The following is a 23987-nucleotide window of genomic DNA, read 5'->3' as shown; positions in this document are numbered from 1 at the left end:
GGAATGTAAACATTTATACATGTCTGTGTATATGTAGAATTACAGTAGTATATATGCATACATATATTAGTATATACAGTACAAACGTATAGTCTTATATTGTTTATAGAGAATCGTCATGATGAAATGCTGTTATTATACCTAATGATACTTTAACAAATGAGATATCAGTTGTAGCCTGGATGCCGGTCAGGATCTGGTTCTGCTGTTGTGGTTGAGGGTTATAGGTCAGAGGCAGTAGAACCCAGAGACAGTCCCACCCAGGCTACCGTGGTGTACTGCTGCCTATCAGTAACTCTGCTCTGACTATCAACAACAAGGTGTCTGTAGTCCAGAACCTGTACGTAGCAACATTGTTTCTCACGGTATGATGATAGCCAATGTTCCTATACTGACATCATATGAGAGTAAAATGGGTTCACTGTCTTCTGTCCTGCACCATGTGATAGAATGCTGTGAAGAGGCGATGTTGTGTGTGTGATCTTGTGAAAAATGCCACTAGCTACATTACATTGAAGTCATGCGGGACAACTGTTTAGCAATGATGTTAATAGATACCAGGTGATTCTGATATCATGCTCTTTTATACGTATGCCCTTTTAACTTGTGCTACATACCACTGTCTGTATAAAGCTTTCTATTGTCTTAAGATTGAACATGTATTTTTATAGGGCAATATCTTATTGCAAGGCATGCCTTCAAACTTTCCAAATCACTATTCATGTTTAGAAAACTGCGAGTAATATGTTTGTTTTCATTTATCTTAGATACATTTTTCTTATGTAAAAAATATCTATTGTTGGGAGTTTTTAAGATTAACAAAGCTTTTATATTGTACTTTGATGTTGATCAATATGCAGCAATAAATATTATTTTATCACATTTGTGTTTCAATCGCTCTTTAGCCCATTTTGAAGTAAATCTAATTGCAGGTGTTTGGCTGAGAAGCCTTTCGTGCAAGGTTAACAGACACATATGTGATCCACTGTACAGAGCTGAAGTCAAATGATTGTCTATTACTAGCAAGAAAGACAAATGTCTATTCTATATGTGTACCTGATGGTTCTGTTATGCTTAACCCTGGTATGTTTACCAGGTTCACTATGCTGCGAAAATAACATCAGAGCCAGATCGTATGGCCCATCAAACACAGATGTGTGTGTGTGTGTGTGTGTGTGTGTGTGTGTGTGTGTGTGTGTGTCGTGCGACGTCATTAGAATAGGAATCAGCTCTATGTATGCAAAACATTTTCGCAGAGACCTTGGCGACGTATCAATCGGGGGAGAGAATGTCACAGAAACTGAGAAAAATACTGCACAAGCTCTGAGAGGGAAAAATCTATTTGAACCGCCCTCCAACTTGTAATTACAAGTGTGTCTCCCTGGATAAATAAAGGTTCAATAAAAAGTCAAACACCTAATTTGTACCAAATTACAAGTGGCAAACTCGGGTATCACCCTCGAGCTCAGAGTTTCTGACTTGTAGCTCTCTAACGACATCAACAAGAAAGCAGCATGGCAGGATAATCTTTTTTATCTAAACTGTTGAAATCGTGCATGAGATGCATATAGAAGAGTTGCAAACTTGCAACATTGAAAGTTAAAGTTGTTCATCATCTGCAGGCGTTCATGTTGTTTGGAGTTTCCAACCTCATGCTTCCAACTTGAATGCTCTGGACTCTGAGATCACAGGTGGTAAGTATACATTTCCGAATTGGTCATGGTAAGTACAAGTTTCTGAGTTGGTCATGGTAAGTACAAGTTTCTGAGTTGGTCATGGTAAGTACAAGTTTCTGAGGTGGTCATGGTATGTACAAGTTTCTGAGGTGGTCATGGTATGTACAAGTTTCTGAGGTGGTCATGGTATGTACAAGTTTCTGAGGGGGTCATGGTAAGTACAAGTTTCTGAGGTGGTCATGGTATGTACAAGTTTCTGAGGTGGTCATGGTAAGTACAAGTTTCCGAGTTAGACTCTTCACCCCTTGCTCTCAGCTCCATATGAGGTCCCTGACTCCACATTCCTCAGGTAACAGGGACATTCTAGAACCTCTCGATCCATCATCACATCATGATCCACAGGACTGGGGCATTATTTTTGAAAACTTTCACAAAATACTTTCGCTGCCAAATGGACTGACTCCAAAGTGATATTTCAGAACTCCAGCATGTTTCCTTGAGGACGTAAAATCAATAAGTTAAACTGACAACGATCTTTGTTTCATCTCTGCATCCCTGGGAGGATGGACTCGTTTGGACACAAATGATAAAGAATGACATAAATCAAACATTTATCTTAAGAAACACTTTAATTACTGGACGACAAAAAAATAAAACATCAAGAAAACTGTACAAGTGTCCATTAACAATATAACGGTTTGCATGATAAACTTCAGTTCAGAGAAAAAAACTAAATCTTCTGGATTAACGATGAGAAAGGTAAAAAGTGCGTGTCTGAAAACATCTGGATTAACCATCAGAAATGTGTGTGTGTGTGTGTGTGTCCATGCTGAGAGACCCTTTGACCAGACATGCGCTCCTGCTGGGTTGAACTCTGCTCCTCACTCCATGGGCTCCTGTCTTTCCTTAAAGTCGTTCATCCGTACCTACAGTATAAAAAACAGCTGACAGAGTTAACCCACATCCCCCACACTGAACAGCACACAGAAGGGATGCTAAGATGACAAGAAAGAGAAGAGAGAGCTTTTAGAGAGGAGGTCTGACCCTCTAAACCTCTCTCCTCAGATCATGAGATTAGTTTTGTGCACCCCACCTTTATTTTTCTTCTACCTTCTTTATCATGTTACTTTTTGTTTCAGTTTTATGGCCCTTTCATCGTACTGTGTAATGGGTAGCGTGTAATGGGTAGCATGTGTGTTGCATACTTGAAAGGTGTTGAGGACATGCTGACAGACATCAGTGAGCTCATTCAGACCCCTCCTCAGCGGCTCAACTGCTGGCACCCCTCCTGGAACATATAGGGGAGACATCCATATGTGCACTTGGACACACGTACACAGGTTTATTTCACATCCCCCTAATTAAAATACTTGGCAAACGACTTTTTATCCATGACCTGACCTATGAATTCTTGTTAATAAGGGATTAACTATTACAAATACCAGAAAATACCAGCTGTTAACTAGAGGATACCAATTGTGTTAAATTATTACCAGTGACAAACAGTGTAAAATCAAGAAAACCCCCTTAAAGTCTTTCATGTGATTTGAGACAACCCAGCACCCAGGAATACCCTCGGTAAAGCACAAATGATAATTGTGTGTGCATCCATTTGTGTGTGCATCCGTGTGTGTGTGTTTGTGTGTACACAGCATGGTATAGGATATTTATTATCCCAAGGCTATGTCAGGCATAGCAGGGTAGGAATGTCCTCTGGCTACTCTATACCTCAGCACACACACATGTTGTTTTCACACATTCCCCATAATGCTTTGATGTGAGAATAAACATCTGTTTGACTACTAAACAGTTGACAGGTGATTCTGTATGTAATGTAGACAAATCTGTTCGGTAAAAATACAATCATTAATTTGAGTGAGTGAGTGAACCTGAGTGACCTAGAAAGAGAAAGAAAGAGAGAGAGAGAGAGAGAGAGAAATGTGCGTGCATTTGTAATATTGACAGCAGCCCTTCATTGACATTCCTCCCTCAGCTGTGTGAACAGAAACTGAAAGCACCAGACTCCAATCAGTCTGTTTACTCTCTCCAACCAGCCGCAAGTGTGTTTACTCAGTTTTCTCTTTCTCTGAAGAGAGAGAATGAGTAGAGGTGTGTCTTACCTCGTGTCTGAATGCGAAAGTTGATCTTGCTCTCAGAGGGGTGGGTGATGCTATACCCACAAAAATCCACATCCTCACTGCAGACACAGACACACACACACACACACACACACGTTTGTCTGTGTTGAATCATTCTTAGTAATGCAGTAGCAGATTTACTTCCATTCGGCCAGTTTAACATTGGCCAGAACTGACATGAAATGAAGAAAGAATCATTAACAATAAAAATCATTTGTAAATTCTCTGTTTTCAATCTATCAAATGCAATCCTTTAACAAACTGCTGATCCCTAGTGGGTTTGAGGCAAATCAGGCTCCAAAGAGGGACTGGATCATCATTACGTACATGAGAGATACAGGGTTAGACTACAAGGTGTGGGTTAGGGTTGAAGGATAAGTTCTGATTTTGTCTGATGTTCTAGACACTTTTTTTGTGATTATGCTTGGTTTTGAGAAAGTTACCAGGCACCAGTGATGCCCTCATCAGTCTACAATGGAAGAAATAGAGGCAAATGTGAACTTCTCGTTTGCACCCATTTCTTTCATGAGGGGGATGATGGTTGTCTGTACCTTTCTACAACATGTCATGTACATCAAAAACAGAGATTTGCTCGAGAAAATTTGAATTTATCATTGAATGGTTAGGGTTGGGTACTGACCCCTTCATGACCATGTATCTGAGGGAGTTGCCCAGAGTGTGGTCCTCTTCATGTAGCACAAACGTCACACAACCCTCATCAGCCCCGTCAGCCTGCACCTGAAATACAGCGCAGACAGAACCTCAACATCATAACCTCAGCAAAACCACAACAACACAACACAACACAACACAAGCCTTCTCACAGCATCTTTCAGATCAGGAGCTGCAGCCACAGTCACTGTGATTCAAACAAACAACCGAACACTGCCCCACAGTGGAGAGAAATCTGTATTATTGCAGGTTTCCATACAGGAATTAGTCAGACGCCATGCAGACTATAAAGACAATAATACATTACCTTACAAGCAGACGTTGGAACATGACATAGATTAAGTTCAAATCATTATTGCTACATTTATGCATTGGTGTTACCCGCGCTCATAATATAAATACGCCCAATGTGGAACCTCTCCCCACGTGAGCCTAGAGTAGAGGACTGCCTTTATAGAAAATGAGAATATCCTAAGATAAATACTCAGTAGAATATCCTATGGGGTAGTGCTCGTATTGTTCTGGAAGCAATACTTACCATCTCTAACACCGGTTTCTTTTCAACATCTACCCCAGCCATGCTTGAAGAGAACTCTCAACTCCGCAGCAGTTTCGGCCGTCGCGGAAATGTGACATAGAATTAAAAACATGTGACGTTTACGACAGACTCTGCAGGAAGTACCTGTACAGCCAGAAGTGTAGTCAATATAGCTAGATGCGACATGCACCCTAAGTAATAGACCCTGACCAAAGAACTACATTTCCTATGGGCTTCATGTATTCTTCGGTGGGGCTACGTGATTTCGAAAGCAGAAGTCAGTGAAGAGGATTACCAAAATTGCTCTTTCAATGTTTAAAACACACACGTTTGAGGACTACACAGCATCGGAGGTACCTATACCCCTTTTTCATTATCTTAGCTTACAATACAAAGATGTAATTGTATTAATGCCAACTAGCGATGGCGCGAAGCTAGCTAGTTAGCTGTCAAGAAGAGAGACCACACAGAGCGTTACTCTCGTTGGTTCCGCGTAGGTACGCTATGTCATTGTTGACGTTATAGCCCGTTGTATCATTTGCCAGCAGCTACGATGGGACATCTACCTAGCTAACTCGTTTTATTGATCATAACAACATTGAGAGATAATCGGGCACTGTAATAAAACATTGTCACCCCCGGCCAAGGTTTGCAAAGGCTAATTGTTCAAGTCGTGACGGTGGAAATTGCTGTTAGCAAGCTAAGATAGCTTTTTAGACCTTTGTCAAAAGCTTTGATTATCATCTCTCTATATTTTAGCTGGTGAAATCGTGTTAAATGTTTACGCTAATGTACTAGCATACCATAACTAAATCAGAACAAATAGAGTGATGAATTCCCCCATCATCTCTCAATCCGTCTCTCCTGCCTTCTCATCCCTCTTCTCAATCCCTCATTTTCCCATCCCATCACTCTCTCCTCCATCCCTCTCATCTCTCAGTGAGCCACCTGACTCCCCCCTTACCCCTGCCCTGACCCTCCCTGCTGCCATGGCAATCCTGTTTGCGGTGGTAGCCCGTGGCACCACCATCCTGGCCAAGCATGCTTGGTGTGGTGGGAACTTCCTGGAAGTGACGGAACAGATCCTGGCCAAGATCCCCTCAGAGAACAACAAGCTCACCTACAGCCATGGCAGGTAAACACACACACACACACACACAGCTCTTTGTGTCCTCGCAGGTCTAAGGTAGTCTGTAAAGAGCAAATAAGATAAGGAAGACCATAGAAGACTGGAGCAGGGACTTCCCCCACTTAATCTCTAGACTGATTATTCTTTGACATCTGTGTTTCCTTGATTTGCTGACAAAGCTCCTTTTGATTTCAGCTATCTCTTCCACTACATCTGCCATGACCGAATCATATACTTGGGCATCACTGATGATGTGAGTATGTGATGGGATCATCAAGGCATGTTTCTACACTGCCTGTAGGGTACCTATATTACACCTGTGTGTTTGTGTTATGAATCAGTATGTGTATAATAAACCCTGTGTGTGTCTGTGTCCTGACTGAGTTTTCAAAGAGTGTGTGTACTCTGTGTTTGTGCGATTCAGGACTTTGAGAGGTCGCGTGCATTCAGCTTCCTAAGTGAGGTGAAGAAGCGTTTCCAGACGACATACGGGTCGCGAGCCCAGACCGCACTGCCCTACGCCATGAACAGCGAGTTCTCCTCCACTCTGGCAGCTCAGATGGTGAGTAGATCTAAGACCAGCACTGGGTGTTTACAATTAAGATGGTAGGAATGGTAAAAGAGAGTAGAGGTGTGTTGTAGAGGGACTTTAAGGCGGGAATAGAGTGTTTGGGGTGTAGGGGTGTGTGGTGTAAGTAGGGAATAAGATGTAGAAAGGTCTGCGAGTATAGCAGGAGCTTGTGAGGACTGCATGACTACTCTGCCTCAGGGGGAAGTAGAGCGCATGATCACACCACACTGATCTCACTTACACTTAACTTACTTGTACAGTACACACACACACACATTGTGCTATGGAGGGGAGCTTTTCGTGACCTGTATGTGTTTTTTGTGACATTTTAATGCATGGTTGCCACACACAATCAAATATTGTGTCGAGGCTTGACGTGTTTGCATGTCCTGAAAACAATGCATCATAGAAGATAATCAGCTTTGACATGTTGGTCAGAGAGCAGGCCTCAAACTAAGTCTCTTCTACAGAGGGGAATGGTTTTGGTTTGCCTCTGAAAATAATGCCATTTTAAGCAGCTAAAAATAAGCTCCAGATACCTCACTCATCCCTCTAGCTTTTCGCTCAAGACGTGTGTCAACATCCACTGGTATCTCTCTTTTATCTCTCAATTTCTTTCTCTGTCTCTGTAGAAGCACCATTCAGACCCCCGGGGGACTGACCGTGTGACTGAGACTCAGATGCAGGTGGATGATCTGAAGGGCATTATGGTCCGCAACATTGGTGAGTCTCAGCATCTCCTCTCTGTGTCAAATGCCCACTGTTAGATAATACATATTAATCCCATATAAGGTGTGTTTTTAGTCTCTCCGATTTACTGTGTGTCTGTTGTCATTTATAGACCTGGTGGCTCAGAGAGGAGAGAAGCTGGAGTTGCTGATTGATAAGACAGAGAACCTGGTCGACTCGGTGAGTCAAACTTCAATCTGATTCTCATTCTGATTCATCTACTGCTTAGAGCACCACTAACCTCCTCTCTTGAACCCGTTCCTCCTCTTCTTTACTCTCTTCCAGTCAGTCACCTTTAAGACCACCAGTCGTAACCTGGCGCGGGCCATGTGTATGAAGAACCTCAAGCTGACTGTCATTGTGGTTCTGGTGTCCCTGGTGAGTGCTTTTCCAGTGATGCTTTAGTTGTGTGTGTGTGTGTGTGTCGGGGGGGGGGGGGGTACTAAACACTGGATATTTCATGTTAGATGCTTTTACTAGGGGGGGTGGGGGTAAAGTGGTATGTGTTATAGTGTGAGCTCTGTATGGTGTGAGTACCAGTGAAGTGTCATTGTGTGAAGTGTGGGTTGGGTGTTACTATGACTGCTAAGCCGTGCATCTCTGGTCTCCACAGGTGGTCCTCTGGATCATCGTCTCTGCAGCCTGCGGGGGCCTCAGCTGGCCCAACTGTGTGAAGAAATGAGAGTTGGGAAGAGAAGAAAGGAGGGAGGGATGAGAGGAAGAGAGAGAGGAGCTCCTGTAAAACTACCAGTAGCCCAACTCTGATAGTGGGCCCAAAGGGAAACAAACCACTTTCTTCTCCTCTCCTGATGGGACACCCCTGGACCACTCATGCTCCTCCTCCTCCCTCCCTCGTCCTGCCTCCCTGCTTTCTTCCCTTCCTTAGGAAGAAGAGTCTAATGATATGACTTGCCTTCTGGCTGGGGAGTCCCCTTCTCCTCTAACTATCAGACAGCAGCCATCTGGTCCAATACACACGCCTGGTACTGGTCTGATACACTCATCTGGTACTGATCTTATACACCCATCTATGTAAAAACAATGACATTTGAACGAACCGGTATGATAATCTTTTAATTCTAACTTTGTGATTTTCTTGCTTTGCCATAGAAAAGAGTGGGTAGTGTATCAGTCCAATGAGAGACTGGTGGACATGCTAGCTGTAGATACAGTGTTTAGAGGGGTATTTCAGATCCGTCTCCAGGGACTCCCCAGACAGTCCAGTATCTTGTCCCGCAGCCCAAACCACTGACAACTGATGCTTCTACTGTCCCAGGCTGGAGCAGGGGATCCAACTTTCCCTCCAACAGCATGCATCTGTCTGTACTTAACTCTACTAGATATGCATTTAATTTCTAATGAAAGAACAGCAACAGATGGTGTATTGTGTCCCTCCTTTACTCTGAAAGGCGGGTTTTTGTGATGTCCTATATGTTTGGTTATATTGTCAACTCAAGGCACAGTTACACATGTTTAACTCTTCTCTGTTACGTTGTTTAAAAAAAAAAGAAAAAAAGAAGAAAAAAAAGGATTGATTGCACAAAAGTATATGATGTCGAGAATCTATTTAGGATGTTTAATTCTCCATCAAAAACGATATTTAAAAAGTGTTACTGTAGTTCCCCAAGTTTAAATCAAGCCTGATTCCAGTCCGACATGTCACCCCATCCTCTCCTCGACCCTGATTAGGCGATCTCTCTTCTCCTCTGCTCTGGTTGAGCGCTCAACATGTCCATGTGTCTTTTTTGTCAACAATGCACTTTTGACATTGTATATTTGCTTCCTGCCATCATATGGTTTATAATCATGTAATTATTTAATTATTGTACATCCAGATTTGAAATAATAAAATCGCATAGAACCTATTCTGCTGCCTTGGTTTCTACAATGGAAGAAAGGGTTTTTCTCAGACGCATCCCAGTATGGAGAAATAGTGCCTAATGCTGAATGATATAGTTTGCCAATAAAAAATGATTGGATAAATGTGCCTGTGCACACACACACACACACAACTCATCTGTTGTTTTCTTAAGGTCAAAGTCCAAACAAACAAGACAACATCTATACTGATAACTTTAACTTGATTGAATGGAAGAGTTTTACCAATAGTACATGGTATATAATCATCACAATGACAAAGACCTACACTTGATTATTGTTTGAAATGAATTCGGGCATTTCTGTTTTCTTTCCACTAGATGTCCTACTGTCAATCTTTATATACAATAGATTTTAATAGATTCCAGATATGCCATGTTGTTTATTCCTTTCAGATATACAGTACATAAGTGTTTCTAGGGAGTAAAGGCTAGGGGTTGTTTCCGGATAGGGCCATGGTCTGCTGATTTGGAGCCCAATACTCCTTACCTTGATTCAACCGGCCATGCGTGACACCAATCTGCGAGGATAAGACATGACATCGACCCTGGGGGAATAGAGATTACAATGTTGTGACCTAGCCCACTTAAATGGAGAAGTGTCACCGCAACTATAACGTCCGGAATCGTGGTCAAGCACCCTGGCTCGCGCGCCGCAGCGATTGTGTCTAATTTGAGAAATTACGTAACGTAATTGGTCCAGGTAAATTAACCCTACAAGCACGTGTGTTAATGTCAAATTGATGAGTGGAGCAAGGCGATTATTTGTTGTTAAGAACCTAGGAACTGAGGTTGTCAAGATTGAAGTAGAATCATAACTGTTTGGCAAAGTTGCTGTAACACTACCATTTATTTCGACCAAACAGCTGCGTTTCTGTCCTCCTCTATCGCTCGGAAGAAGTTGTCAAGTGGTGAGTTGGTGGGTAGCCGAATTAGGCACATGTTTCTGTTTTGTTATAAAGTCATTTATTCCATTTCACTCTGATCCGAAGTTATGATTGGCATGTTTTGTGTGTCATTGAAGTGTGCACTGGACAGCATCCTTGTTTACAAGCGTAGTGTAGGCATTGTCACAGTCAACATTGTGTTTCTCTTGACAGCGGAACCTTTTACCTGTCGCTCACTGCCACCCAGTGTTTTGTTTTGTTTTGTTTTTTAAAGACAATTGCATTAAACTAGATTCACGATTCCAGTGGCCACCAATTGAATGACTTCCATCTTCTTTCTGTCAAGACAAATCATTACCAAAAAACTCACCTAAATGTAGCTCTAAAAAGACTGCGATGTGATTTAATGCACTTTAGTAATGATACGAATACACTGATTTATTTAAATTAAACTTGTTTGGTTACCTCGTAAGAATAAGGGCCTATGTGATACACAAGCTGGTAGTGTATCAATAACGTACATTACCATACCAGTCAAGGATTCCTATTTGGGCTACGTTTAGGATTTTATTACATGTTTACCCCTCTGAGCTATTTATAATCATGGAGTTCCAAAAAAGCTGGTAATATGTGAACATCAGGTGCAAGGAGACGAGAACTGGAGGTGGTGGTGGGGTTCAGGAAATGGAGCATGCCTATAGGGGAGATGACCTCATGAGTAAGAAGATCTGGAGAGGAATGAGTTACTGGAAATACACCCAGCCAGGGTCCATTCTCCGTCTTCTTTAACGCTCTCTCCATTCCTCTGGCTGTAATCAGCTTGGCTGTGAGCTACTGTTATGCCTTGCTCATAGGCTGCACGGCTAAAGTTCAGTTATGGTATTAGAACATCATGTAACGCTTTTGCTCATCAGATGCAAATTCAATACTTTCTTATTGAGGAGAGATTCAAAGAGAATATTATTTAAAATAATTTTTTAGCACACCATTAAATTCCCACTGCATGAACATCTAAGCAGCATCTTATTAATTTACTGTGGTTGTGATGGAGACATCTCTCCTACAGCAGTTGACATTTTGGTATTGCCTCCATTTTGCTCAGAGCAGTGCAAGCAAACAGCTTGCGAAGGCTTCTCCACTTACACTCTACACTCCAATTTGTTTATAGTAACTCGCAAACTCAGCACAGTAAGCCACTCTATTCAATATCCGTTGGCACTAACAAGGGCTGCCAGTGTGTTTTTTGTCCCCCTCTGTTCTCTCCAGAGAACGACCTTGTCGCTCTGGCATGCTCTGTGGAATCGCCAGGCTTGACCTGGTGCCCTGTTGTCCCTTTGTAGCCCAAGACGGGCTCTGGGCTCTGGGTGTCTCGGCTCATAACCCCTCTCTGGGTGATGCTGGCCAGGGCATAGCAGAACAGGCTTTGTGCAGGGTGCCTGGGGGCTTAGGAAGTAGAGCAGCATTGTTTAATCTCTCCATCTCCCATGTCTACTGTGTCTGTGAGGATGTTCTACAAGCGTTATGTGCTGGAGCCACGAGGTATGCATATAGCTATATCTAGAGATGTGCTGTATGTACATGCTGCTAAATCAAACCTAAAGTCCCAAAATACCATTATGTGTATTTGGAAAATGACATGTGTAGAGATGGAGTCTATTTTGGTTCTACTAGCTGAACAGATGACAGTGACTGGTGTTTGACATGCTCAGAGGAATATCTTTAGCAGGTGTTGACCTGCACTGCCTACACTTATTTACTCAAGAAGGGTGGCACTCATTCCACCTGCCCTGGTCAGAATTAATCAGCACTGTATAAATAGTCTGTAATCAAATCCAAGTCTGTACAATTTGTCCTATCCCGGATATTCCTCTTGGTCAGACTAAACAATTAGTTGCCATTTAAACCTGTGTCGTAAGGCTGTTATTACTGTAGTGACACCATTGTATTAACATGTTGTTACATGTAGTGATTGCTTTGTAATTAAAGTAATGGAGTTAAGTACCAGTAATGTTTATTATAGATGTGGTATAGGAACTGTCCATTTACAAAAGCAGCTGAAATTACATTACTATGTAATTACAAAGCAATAACTATATTACTCTTTAACAATGTAACAAGTTAAGCGTATCTTACTTAATTTAAGTTGTTATTCTCTCCCTTGCCTTCACATTGGAGTGTCACTCACTCTGACAGTTCTAGAGATCTGGAACTAGGACACAATGGAATACATTCACTGGTTAGCCGACATTCGAGAGCAAGTCAGTTTGGCTTTTATGTTCTGGAAGACAAAGCTCATGTGTTCTGTCTTATTTCTGTCTGCCTACAACAGGGTCACCCTGAGAGCAAGAATGCTGTAGTGAATTGAGGATAATTTACATCAATTTTATAGGAATTTTGAATTAGCTGTCTCCCTGGCATCATTTATGAGCAGTATCAAATGTTGTAGTTTTCATATTTTGGAGCATTTTCAGAGATGTTGTAATATGGTGGGTTTCATTCCCTGAAATTTCAGATGGCAACAATTATCTGCTAAGTACATCACTGTGAGGCCCTTAAGGATGTGGGCAGAGCTCCTGCAATTGCAGCACCAATCACTACTCACATGCTGGGAGATGGTGCTGTGCTGGAAACATTAGCCTGGATTGGGTTCACAGATTGCAACACTGTGAGGCATACTGTAGGTAAAGGCCCTTCTGCCATTCTAGAGGCTATCAATGTAGTGAAGACCAGGATCCAACCGTCAAAATTGCCATCTTTAACTTTACAGCAAAAAATACAAAACAGACCCATGAGACCTTGTTTTATGCAGAGATGGAAAGAGTACTGAAATATCCTACCCAAGTAACAAGTAGTTTTCAGTGAAATTGTACTCAAGTAAAAGTAAGTAACTTATTCAAAAAATACTAGTTAGTAATTTTCCTAACTTTTTAATGAAACCTTTACCTTCAATATTGCATTTCATCATCATAGAAATTAAATTGTATGATTCTTAAATTTAAAAAATGATAAAATAAAAAAGTACAATAATTAGTCAAATTACTTCTGATTAAAATTGACTTTTAAAAATACTCAAAGTAAACAGTAATGAGAGTAGTTCTGAGTAGTAATTTATTATTTTCCACCTCTGGTTTTATGTAACTGCAGGTAAATCCTCTTTTGTAATCCTTTTAGGCAATGGTTTGCGAGCCTTCCCAGAGCCAGAGGTTGTGTCCTGCTGCTAGCCACGATTATGGTTCCCAGCACAGCCCAGTGGAAGGTCCTTATATGGATTAAGCAGAAATAGCCCTATTCTGAGGTTCAGTAGGGTTCACGCTGCCCAGGCCTACTGTATGTAATGTCAGGGTCAACTCTGTTTGGCAACAAGATCAGGTCATGTCCTCTACCTCGACAGTGACATCATCACCAATGTTTAATGATATGATAAAGATCAAGTTTCACACCTTAACTTGCTTGCAAATTTAATGATTTTCGTGTGGTTGTTTTGCTCTCAGTAGAATTGCCTATCCTTTCTACAGTATTCGCCTGAATATAAGAATGGTTCTATTTGCCATTCTTCAAACTGTTTCACCAGCATTGTCCTGCTACCTCGTTCGCCCCATCTCATCTCGTTCCCCTTTTCACATTTTATTTCCCTTTCCAAAAAGCTGTCTGATCCATTCTCTCATAAAAGAGAGACTTTGGCTGCTTAGCAACAGTGAATGCCGATTCGGCCTGGTGGCCCTTGGCCACTCCCCCTACCCCCCACCCCCCCTGCAGTAGGCTCTGTAGGGATAAGGTAACAAGTTGCTCCCTCTCTCTTCCCCTCCCTCCCTCTACCTCTCTCTCTCCCTCCTGTAAACTTAGTAGAGGAGCAGCACTCCTGAACCAGACCTTGAGATGCCTGCAGCGGTGAGCACAGGCATATCACGCACACAGTGTCCAGGGCCCTGACTGTGAGAAGCTGCCTGCTGTGCTACTGCTACTGCACTGCTGGACTGAGCCACATTCCTGCAGGGAGGGGGGACAACAACAGAACATTCTGCACAGAGAGGACCCTGGGTTAGGCTGGTGTGTTACTGATGCACGGCTGGGTTTGAGCGTGGGGACTGTGAGGGAGGAGCAGGGGCGAGTAATGTTGTAGTGTCTGTCTGCAGCGTTCATCACCCTCACTGCCTGCACAAGCCCACACAGGAGTGGGTTGGTTTGTTGGTAGGTTTTAGTGCTGTGGGAAGCACTAATAGGATTGTCTTACAGAGGGTGAACTAAGGCAGATGAGCCAAGGAAATCTGAGTGATCTGTGGCTTGATACGGATACACAGCTCTCACCGGTAAGATTGTTTTTCTCACTGGAAATCAATGAATGAGTGACGATGATGTGCAGCAATTAGCAAATGTTAATGTTTGTCAGTTATTAATGTTAATGTAAGTTGTCAGTTATTATGGACAGCTGGAAATGGTTGATGTGTGTCATTGTAGTTTTGCTCACATTGCATGTTTCTGTCCTAATGCTGGCTTTGTGCCATATGTTACCCAGAACTTGTGGCTGTATTATTCCATAAACACACAGTTCAGATATGGTTTATATCAGGTTGGTCTGCTATTGTGGTTTAACAGATCAGATCATGCAATCAAAGTTTCCCACTATGAATCTATTTGAGTGAATGATTACTGGAGGTCTAGTCTCGGAAATGAGTGGACTTGCCCAGGTCCAATGTACAGTATGGGTTTTATATACCCTCTCGTAAGGGCGGCACTGGATCAGTGATTCTTGTGTCTTTAAATGGCTGGTCTTGGCTCGAGAAGTCTGGAAATGACTAAGCATTCTGTCCGTTTCCAGGGGAACCTTTTATTCTGCCATGAGACGGAGAGAGAGAGAGAGGTGTGTTGTTGCTCAGCCTTTTTAGCAAACACAAAATCCTGCTTCAGACTATTGGACCCTATTGTTAATGAAAGAATATTTGTATGACTCATTGTCTGAATAATTGCTGTGCAGTAACATGGCACTATAAAGGAGTAGTGCATGTATCACCTTTACGTGAGTATTTCAGAGGAATGCTCAACCTGATGGTGGTCGACACGGACAGTTTTATGATTTAATTATCTAGTGTTCCTGTAACAGCAGTGCACTGCTATTAGGAGTTCACCTTCATGCCTGCACGAATGTCTCTCAACGTTGTAATGGCTTCCAGAGAATGATGTGTCGTGTTCAGATCTGTCTCAATTCCAATCAGGAGACAAGCCTCTCTCCTCCTTAGTGAGGAAAGATGTGCTATGCTTCCATAAAATGAAAACGTATGAAATTACTTATTCTCTTGTCATCATTGAGGTTTCTTCTTTTTTTTCCTCCTCCAGTCTTGGCAATCCCTGTCATAGCGTGCCACTGGCTTCTCAGATGCAGCCTATGATTAGTTGGAATTATGGTTTGTTTCTTGGAGAAATCAAAACGTTGAGAGCGATCTATTGCTGATGCTGAACATTTGACTGATTATGGGCTTCTCAGAGGAACTTGGACCCCACGTTAGCCACCATGCTAACAGAAAGCCTTCCCTGGTGGGTGGCTGTGTGATTACTATGATTAGCATGTAGGTCATGGCTTCTCCATGTCGTGACACAAACCACTTCTTGTAATTGTAGTCATGCCTAATGATTTAGTTACAGCATAAAACAGAGCATCCCAGCCCTCCAGCTAGCTCTAGACTAGAGTTCTCTGACATCTACTGCAGGTGTCTATTCTACAGGGGACATGTTGGGCACTGTCACTCAGTGCACCATTTCTTGGTGAAAAATGAGGTCCCTTTCTTCTTGATGCTATTCATAAACAGGTGGTGATATAAATAGACTGAATTTGAGTCTCAGTTTGTATTCAAGACATTTAGTTTTTTGGGATCATAATAGAAAGATTTCCTGCACAGCAGCTGAAGAACTGCACTTAAGAAAAAGAGACTAGCCTGGAATCTATGGCCCTCTTTCACGACCAAAGATCACCATCCAAAAGTACATTTACTGGTGCTGCTGTATTTAAATTAATTATGCTTTAAAGGTTTCTTGTCTTTTTGGCATTGGTACTCACCCTGGGAAAGTGGCATGGCCTTGCTGTTTTTTCCCCGCCATCCTCCACCAATCCCCTCCCTCTCTTATTGAACGTGACAGGGTGCAGTAGACCATGCACAACTTTTCTTCCAACAATCAAGATTCATGTAGAGTTGCGTCTCCTCAAGGAGGTCACTGTGATTTCAACTGAAGCTATACAGCATACATCACAATACAGCCCTTTTTATTTAAATTTTTTAACTTACATTTTACGTTGTTTTAAATATAATTGTCTAGATTTTGGTCCCTGCTAATAGCCTTTGGTCAGGACCGTATAAATCTATTTTCCTGAAATGCACTCACTGTGCCTATATCATGTTTCTACTGCTAGAGAGGCTGGCGCATTTTCAGCATGTCTGTGAACTGATATCTTACACTCTGGCAAAGCCACACTGGAGCTTTTGTTTAGGTGGGGCTGGATGGCTTAGCAGTCCGGTCAGCATCAGTGAGTTTAAACAAACACAACAGTACACAACGCGGCTGTTTAGACTGGCGTTTGGTGCTCGTGTCCAACTCATCTGTTCTGGGCTCCTTTGCCAACAGAAACATGGCTCCACATTAGGAGTGTGATTGCTCATGCGTCCCCCATATTAACTCAGGCAGGGGAGGCTGGTGGAGGTAGAAATTGGAGGATGGGCTCGTTGTAATGTATGGAACTGAATGAGGAATGGTATCAAACACGTGTTTGATACCATTTCTCATTCCGTTCCATGCATCACAACGGGCTACACTGATGACCCTCAAGCACTTTCTCATCATTCACAGAGTGACTTATATATTATAGTGACTTGATTTTTCCAAGATGTTTAAGTTGGATAGGATATGGTAATTCAATGTAGAAATAAGTATCTGAAATTGTCTTGTGTTTAGGTCCAGTGGTTAGGTGACTTCTATGCTATAGCAATTTTCCAACATAGATCAGACTGTTATCTGATCTTTGCTGACTTAAATGTTTTATGGAACTGTTCATGAAGTCATTAACCATTCAATAGTAGAGTATACATATACAGTAGACCTATAGTATTACCTATAATGCAACACACCGTATTGATTATGCAACATGGGGCACACAGCCAGTAGTTGAATAAGACGAGTTTTCCAATAGATTTGTCTTCTGCTTCTGTTTTGAACTATGAGGATGGGTATGTGTAGCCTACATGTTGGGGTTAGTCCTGTGAAGTGAAGCCTTAACAATGCCCCTTCTGTGTTGCACCAATACAATGTGCTGAGCAGGGTTTTTACCCTAGGCATATTAGTTTTCTTTGAATGTTTTCAAACCTTTCATCCCCAAAAATGTCACTCCCAACAGTCCATCATGGGAACAGCTTTGTGTGATTTTTACAGATGTTTACTTGATTCCAAAATGATCTGAAGATGATCATTTTCTCTTTGTTTTTAATTTACAGATGTTCATGTGCCTTATGATGATTCTCAGCCATTGAGAAATTTCTCTTGGATCTACCACGAAAAGTGATTCAACAGTATCTGCATGCCATATTCTAAAGTGCCTACCAAGTCTTCTGAAATCTATCGAAGTAAATGACTAGGCCTATTAACTTTGAGGTTATTTGATAACTCAGACTGATAAACTCTGAGGTGCTGTCAATTGTCCAAAAAGACTGTTAACATGTCAGTTGAGCAGAAACACATGAGAACCAAGAGTGGTCCATCCTCACAAGGAGGCCTGCAGCTGGTCCTCTCGTCCGGGGATCGTAATGGTAACTCTGTGCCCTGTCCTGGTTCTTCCACCCCGGAATCCCTGAGGAGCCTGAGCAGCCTCAGTGACGGAAGCACCACCAGCCCTCCTGACGTAGACATGATGGAGGTCTGCCTCAGCCAGGGCTCCCCCATAGACAACCCCACAGACACAGAGACACTTGCCAACAGCACCTTCGTACTCCGCACACCGGAGGTCACTGTGGGTGGTGAGGTGGACGTGGAACCTGTTCAGATCTCCAACACCAGCCTGGACAACAGGAACATCACTCTGGTGATAGCCAGCCTGCAGAGAAGACATGGTGCCCCTAGTGGCAGGAGGAGCACAGAGACGGGTGATGCCAGGAGCATGGTGGCCTCTCCTGACACTACAGAAGAGAGGGACAGCTTGCCGGGGTCAGGCGAGGCTTCCCGCCGTGGCTCCAGTGAGAATGGCTGCTGCTCCATCAGCTCAGGGGAGATGGTGATGAGGAGCAACAGCTTCTGTCTGGGGGTTGACAAGTCTCTAACTGCCCTGAGGTCCCCCACCTTGCCCGCTGAGCTGAGTCTGCTGTCTGCCACTTTGCCAGATGTCTGTGAGGGGCTCCTGGAAGACAGAATCACTGATGAAGTCACAGGGGAGAACACCGGCCCTCAGTGCTGGGGCATGACTTTTATCCAGCCAGATGACCAGGAACTTCCCCCAGAGGATGGCCACATGGTAGAGTCTCGCTCTCAGGACTCTGTGGGTCCTCCAGGTGAGGGGGGACACATGCAGACCTTCCTGTATGATCCAGCCCCCTCTGCGTCTGGAGGTGTTTCCCCAGCTCCTGGCAGTATGGCTGGCCCTGATGCAGACCTGAGGCCCTATTTCACTGGAGGATCTACTCCAGGAGAGGGCAGGACCTTTGTTGTCTCTGCCTCAGAGGAGCTAGACTCCAGCTGCAATGCCCAGACCTCCACCCCTGTGCAGCAGTTAGATGGGAATAAGACCTTCTGCTTCCTATCCCTCAACGAGTCCCCCTTCGCTGCTACCCCAGGGAGCCCCGTGTCCCGCACACCTAAAGACCAGAGAGGTGCAGTCACCCCAAAACAACGCCTGGTTGCCAGGCTACCCCCTTCAACAAGCAGGATTAGCAAAGCAGAGATCAAAACGTTTCCCAAGCCAGATTTCAGTCGTGTAAGACCCAAGATTATATCACGACCAGTCCATTCAATGGCCAGCCCTGCTCTTGCAAAGACTGCACCACGAAAGCCATCTCATGTCACCACACCCAGCATACTGTCTCAAGGGAACAAGAACACTCCTATGAAAACGGCCCATACAACTAGTGTACTAGGTGGCACTCCTAGTAAAGCAGCTACAGTTGATGATAGCCAGTCAATGGCTGTTAATGCAGGACCTCTTTATTTGGGCATGACATTTATCCAGTCAGATGACCAAGAATCTCCCACTGCTGGGTCACCTGCTGCTTCTCTTACTGCAGCGGAGGAGGGAGAGCGTAACCGTAGAGCATCCCTGTGTGACAGCATCCCTGCTGCATTTGAACACACCCCATCAACTCTCTGTAGACAGGGCGGTCAAGCTAGTCAGGCCAGCTCAGAAGCAGAGCAGGTGGCATCTTGCTCTGGAGGATTCACTTCAGTGCAGTGCCCCACTGGCAACCAGACCTTCTGCTTCCCATCCCACTCAGAGGTGCCCCCCATAGAGGACCGTGCAGACCCTAAACCATCCCCAGCCAACAGTAGCCTCAGGAAGGAGGAAGTGCTGAACAGGAACAAGAAGAGGCCAGACTCAGAATGCAATCAGGAGAAGGCTCCTGCCCTAAAGCCACGTTCCCGTTGCTGGTCTGAGTGTTCCTCTTCATCTAAACCACCCAGGGAGTCCCCCAGAGCCTGCCCCAACACCTCAGCTAGCTTCACCACTGCCGGGGCCTACGTCCAGCTGGGCCCATCCAGACCAGGAACCCAGGCCCGCCCGGCCCAGAACAGACAGCCTGAGGCCAGGAGAGGGACACCAGAGGAAACCAGCAGAGAGATCAAGAAAATCAGCCTGGTGGTGAGTACAGTACATACAGAACATGGATTTACTTCAAATTGCTGCTTGTGGCCTGAACATGGACTTATAATGCACATTTGTTGTGGCATTTGCCTTAAATCAGAGCGAACTTTTAGCTGTAAGCAGGTTATGATTCTTTTTTGTTATTTAACATACAGCAAAAAGTATATTGATAGTATAGTAGTACTACAGAAGCCTACAATTAACTTCTTAATTTACTGTAATGTTATAGTATTAAAGAAACATGGGCTTGGGAAAACTATTTTTTTAAATAAATATAAAGGGGCTAGAAATGATGCCAGCAATTCTCTTAAATTTTATGTACTCATTTCAAAGCTAATCTACCCCTAAAAAAAGGAGAAAGAAACATGGGCTTACTCAGAACTTCATTTAGTTTGTTTTTCTGTAGTTTTTCCAAGGATCTCATTCAAGTGTTTCCATCTCAAAAAGCACATTGCATAAAAACAAAAGAAAAAATGGAGTACTTTAAATCTCTGTTTAATTATCCCTCAGAGAGAGAGGAGGCAAGCCGAGTGCGCTGCTGCTCCAGTCTCTAGCAAACACACTCCATGTGCGAGGAGAGTTTTCAGAGGGGGGAAGAGAGAGAGTTGGCCAAGACTGAGCTGAGGTCCCCTGGGGAATGTAGTACAATAGTTTTGTGTGTGTGTGTGAGAGTGGTTGGGAGCACGCTCACTGGGCCTCTGGCTTGGGGTTTAAGGTTTGACGGACAGCTCTTGTTGCAGACGGCATCCTCCAAGGCATCTGTGGCGGGAGGAGCAGGGGCAGCATGTGAGGGAAGTAAGAGCAGACTCGGAGTGCGGCCCTCCCCCAGTAGAACCAGAGGAGCCCCAGCAGCCTCCCGGGCTCCAGCGGCCAGTCCCAGACCACCACCACCCCCTACAGCACCCAGACAGAGGCTGGGAACCTCAGGGAGAGATGGCGGCAGCAGTACCTCCGGAACCATGGCCTCCCCACGGCCCAGACAAAACAGCACTCCAAGTAAGGACATACGTCAACAGACGGGGCATGTTTAGAATGACTAACCTGATTCAATCTTCTTGGCCCTCTTGGGAGCGTAGAAAGTCCACCATGGCCCTCCACCTCACTCTCTTCTGTGCGGGGGGCTTTTGTGTCTTATCAGGAGAGCCCCGCTTTACAAAGTTCTTGTGTTTTTTAGAGTGCAATGGTTATAGGACCTTGAGTGGTGTTAGAGTAGCCTCAGACCAAGCTTTAGCCGCATTTGGACGTCGCAGCGGCTTAAGCAGTGTTTTGATCCGTCTCACCGAGTGAAAGTGACAAATCCTATTCAGGAGATAGGATAAACATTGGCTGCACTGCAGGGTGAATACCTTTGTAATCCAGACTGCCTGCCTTTGAAAAGGCACTGGGCTAATGATTTCCTAGGCATTTCCTCTGTCATATAAACAGTGAGGGATCCTGCGATCGTTCATTCAGGTCTGTGTAAGCACGCCAGAGAACTGCCAACAGGGTCTGTGGACCCTCCAGCTGAAGCTCAAGAGACTGTTTTGGATTTAGGTGATGCTGGGTGGCTTAAGTAACTGATACTGTACTCCTACACATCATTGGTGCTCCGCAGCTGCACAGGATTTTCACTTGGAAGACTCTATGGACTATAGCTATACTTGATTCCATATGGTTAGACACTGCTGTTCGGCCATAGAAAGGGATAAGTATAATGCCTAAAACCTTCCCTTCACTACCTTTTACTTTTGAATGTAAACTGTTATGTTATTCTCTAGTATGCTAATGACTCGGGCTCAATGTGTGGCCAGTTAAAAGAGTCTTGTTTTTAATCTGCATTCAATAGGCTCTTCTGAATATGTACGCAGTGATGTATTTAGGGTGATTGCAGTACACAAACTCACCATGTGAGGGCATGTTCCTCCGTTCATCACACAGCCTTTTCCTGTTCCTGATGAGCTAAGCCTGTGTCGTGACCTCACAGGAATAGCTGTGGATACAGATGCCACCCCTCTAACTCTCCAGGAGATGCATCCACCCCCCTCCTCCGCTCTACCTCTCCTCTGAGAAACATGAAGGGAGGGACAATCCCAGGGTTCCAGTGAAGGGGGGGGGGGGGGGGGGGGTGGGCAGGGGGGACTCTTCCTCTGATGGGAAGCCAGCTGTGCTAATGGAAAAAGCAGGGGAAGGAAAGGGAGGTTTTTTAAAGCTCACTGCTGCTGGAAAACTCACAGAACATAATGTCTGTAAAAACAGGCTCCCTAAGACAAGTCCAGTATGACTGCAGCAGTATTCTCAGGCTCTGGCAAAGACAGCGTGTTTAATAATGAGCTTGATGCGTCCTGGTACATTTGCCGAGGCCCACAGGATAGGTGAGTTTTTATTTGAGTTGCCATTTGCATTAAGCAATCACAGTACATGTTGTTCTCTGTTGCAGGGCTTTTGAATTTGGCTCTCAGCTCTGTGCTCTTGTTTGCCACCAGTCGTTGGTCACGTAACCTGCCGTGACCGTGCTCCTTATGTAACTACTCCTCTGAGGGGCATTGGGTGTAGCAGGCCTGATGATGGAGTCAGGCCAAGTCTGTCTGCTAGCTAACCAACCTGCTCAGGGCAATTATTGTGTTTCCACTAAGGCTGACCTAGCATGAACAAAGCACCAGTCAGCCAGCTCACTCAGCTTTGGCCTACAACCACTGAGGGCCCTCAGTCTGGCCTCTGTCTGTCGTTGTTGGGATGGGAGGGGGGGGGGGGGGGGGTTCACCGTCTGTCTTTTTTTTGGATTATTTTTGTTTGTATGTTATTGCATTGCGTCACAGGTAATCAGAGGGCCCCGTCAGTAGAGGGAGCGTCTGTTGGAGCCTCTTCAACCACCAGCAGCATCAAGCCCCCGTTGGCTGGATCCAGACCTCCCCAGACCACTGGTCGCCCCCCAGCTATAGGCCACCTGTCTGCTCTTACCTCTAGACTGCCCTACAAATTACTGGGTCCCCCCAGGACCACCCCCTCCAAGGCCAGTGAACCCAGCGTCAGCACAGTAAACACACAAGGTGAGATGATCTTCTATTGGATTAAATTGGTTTCTATTGACAATTTTGGTACAAGATGTTGCTTTTGGAGCCTTTGTGCCATGCCTGGACAATAATAAAGCAGAAACACTGAGATGATCAGCCAGGGCTAACATGCTTTATATTATGATTGTTTTGTTGTAGCTATTGTATTGCTTCCTCAAAGCTGCTCTCCTCGGACAGCTCTGCTCTCTGTGGTTTTCGAAGGACACATCTTGCTACAGGAGTGGGGGATGAGCAGTGGCCTGTCCTCTGCATGATGACCCACATAGGGAGGTTACTGGGCGTTACTGGGCTGTGGTCAAATATAAAGCCCTCAACTAAATCTCCTGGGATTTAACAGCCTCCACCTCTGCCAGGAGACTGGGATTTCTCACACCACTGCTAGCTCTAAACCTCTGACATTTCTTGCAGGGGAGGCTGGGCTCATTGTACTGTATAAAATGGAATGAGGAATGGTATCGAATGTGTGTTTGATACCATTTCTCATTCCATGCATTACAATGAGCCCGTCCTCCGATTTCTACCTCCACCAGCCTCCTGATTTCTGGAATTTACAGAGATCTACTCTGTGACATGAATTAATTATACTCTTTAAATGAATTCCTTTACAATGGCAACATTCCCATCTTGTTCATAGCATTTCAGCTGGGCAGGATCATAATGTGGGGGTTGATTATGTTAACAAGCACGTCTTGGAATTTCTTTGACTGGTGGACTGTATAGTGGGAGGGAGGGAGGGAGGCCAATTAGACAATGACTCCTTCTCCTCTCAGCATCTTCAACAGCATACTGACCACTGATTGGCCGAGAAGCCCTTTTTTCCAGACTGGGGTCCCCCACACAAGGTTGTTATGGTGACTGGTCTGTTCCACTCTAGTTCACTCAGAGCAATGCCTA

The 23987-nt window shown here is 44.2% G+C and overlaps 2 protein-coding genes across 2 annotated transcripts; one reads left to right on the top strand and one right to left on the bottom strand.

The window, feature by feature from the left end:
* Positions 1–2403: 2403 nt before the first annotated feature.
* Positions 2404–5118, bottom strand: polr1d (RNA polymerase I and III subunit D). The gene is made up of 5 exons (XM_083686353.1): positions 5025–5118; positions 4455–4552; positions 3797–3873; positions 2882–2964; positions 2404–2602 (listed from the first exon to the last, which is right to left on the bottom strand). Exons 1-5 carry the CDS (start codon positions 5064–5066, stop codon positions 2558–2560), a joined length of 345 nt encoding a protein of 114 aa, XP_083542479.1. The 5' UTR covers positions 5067–5118; the 3' UTR covers positions 2404–2557.
* A 150-nt stretch (positions 5119–5268) lies between these two features.
* Positions 5269–9379, top strand: sybl1 (synaptobrevin-like 1). Its single transcript, XM_083686544.1, has 8 exons — positions 5269–5377; positions 5965–6159; positions 6349–6406; positions 6578–6715; positions 7357–7447; positions 7566–7633; positions 7739–7831; positions 8067–9379. The coding sequence occupies exons 2-8, from the start codon at positions 6014–6016 to the stop codon at positions 8133–8135; spliced, it is 663 nt and encodes a 220-aa protein (XP_083542670.1). The 5' UTR covers positions 5269–5377; positions 5965–6013; the 3' UTR covers positions 8136–9379.
* Positions 9380–23987: the final 14608 nt, after the last annotated feature.

The sequence above is a fragment of the Argentina silus genome (assembly GCF_951799395.1).
Source record: "Argentina silus genome assembly, chromosome: 15".
In the NCBI taxonomy this organism is placed as follows: Eukaryota; Metazoa; Chordata; class Actinopteri; order Argentiniformes; family Argentinidae; genus Argentina; species Argentina silus.
This window is presented reverse-complemented; position numbering and strand designations above follow the sequence as displayed.

What these genes read in the sequence shown, in the direction of transcription:
- polr1d (XM_083686353.1), bottom strand. Translation starts at nt 5,066, where the DNA reads ATGGCTGGGGTAGATGTTGAAAAGAAACCGGTGTTAGAGATG. An exon ending in AGAAACCGGTGTTAGAGATG is followed by an intron (nt 4,553 to 5,024) that starts GTAAGTATTGCT and finishes GCTGTATTTCAG; the next exon opens with GTGCAGGCTGACGGGGCTGA. An exon ending in AGATACATGGTCATGAAGGG is followed by an intron (nt 3,874 to 4,454) that starts GTCAGTACCCAA and finishes CTGTGTCTGCAG; the next exon opens with TGAGGATGTGGATTTTTGTG.
- sybl1 (XM_083686544.1), top strand. Translation starts at nt 6,014, where the DNA reads ATGGCAATCCTGTTTGCGGTGGTAGCCCGTGGCACCACCATCCTGGCC. An exon ending in CATTATGGTCCGCAACATTG is followed by an intron (nt 7,448 to 7,565) that starts GTGAGTCTCAGC and finishes TGTCATTTATAG; the next exon opens with ACCTGGTGGCTCAGAGAGGA. An exon ending in TTGTGGTTCTGGTGTCCCTG is followed by an intron (nt 7,832 to 8,066) that starts GTGAGTGCTTTT and finishes TGGTCTCCACAG; the next exon opens with GTGGTCCTCTGGATCATCGT.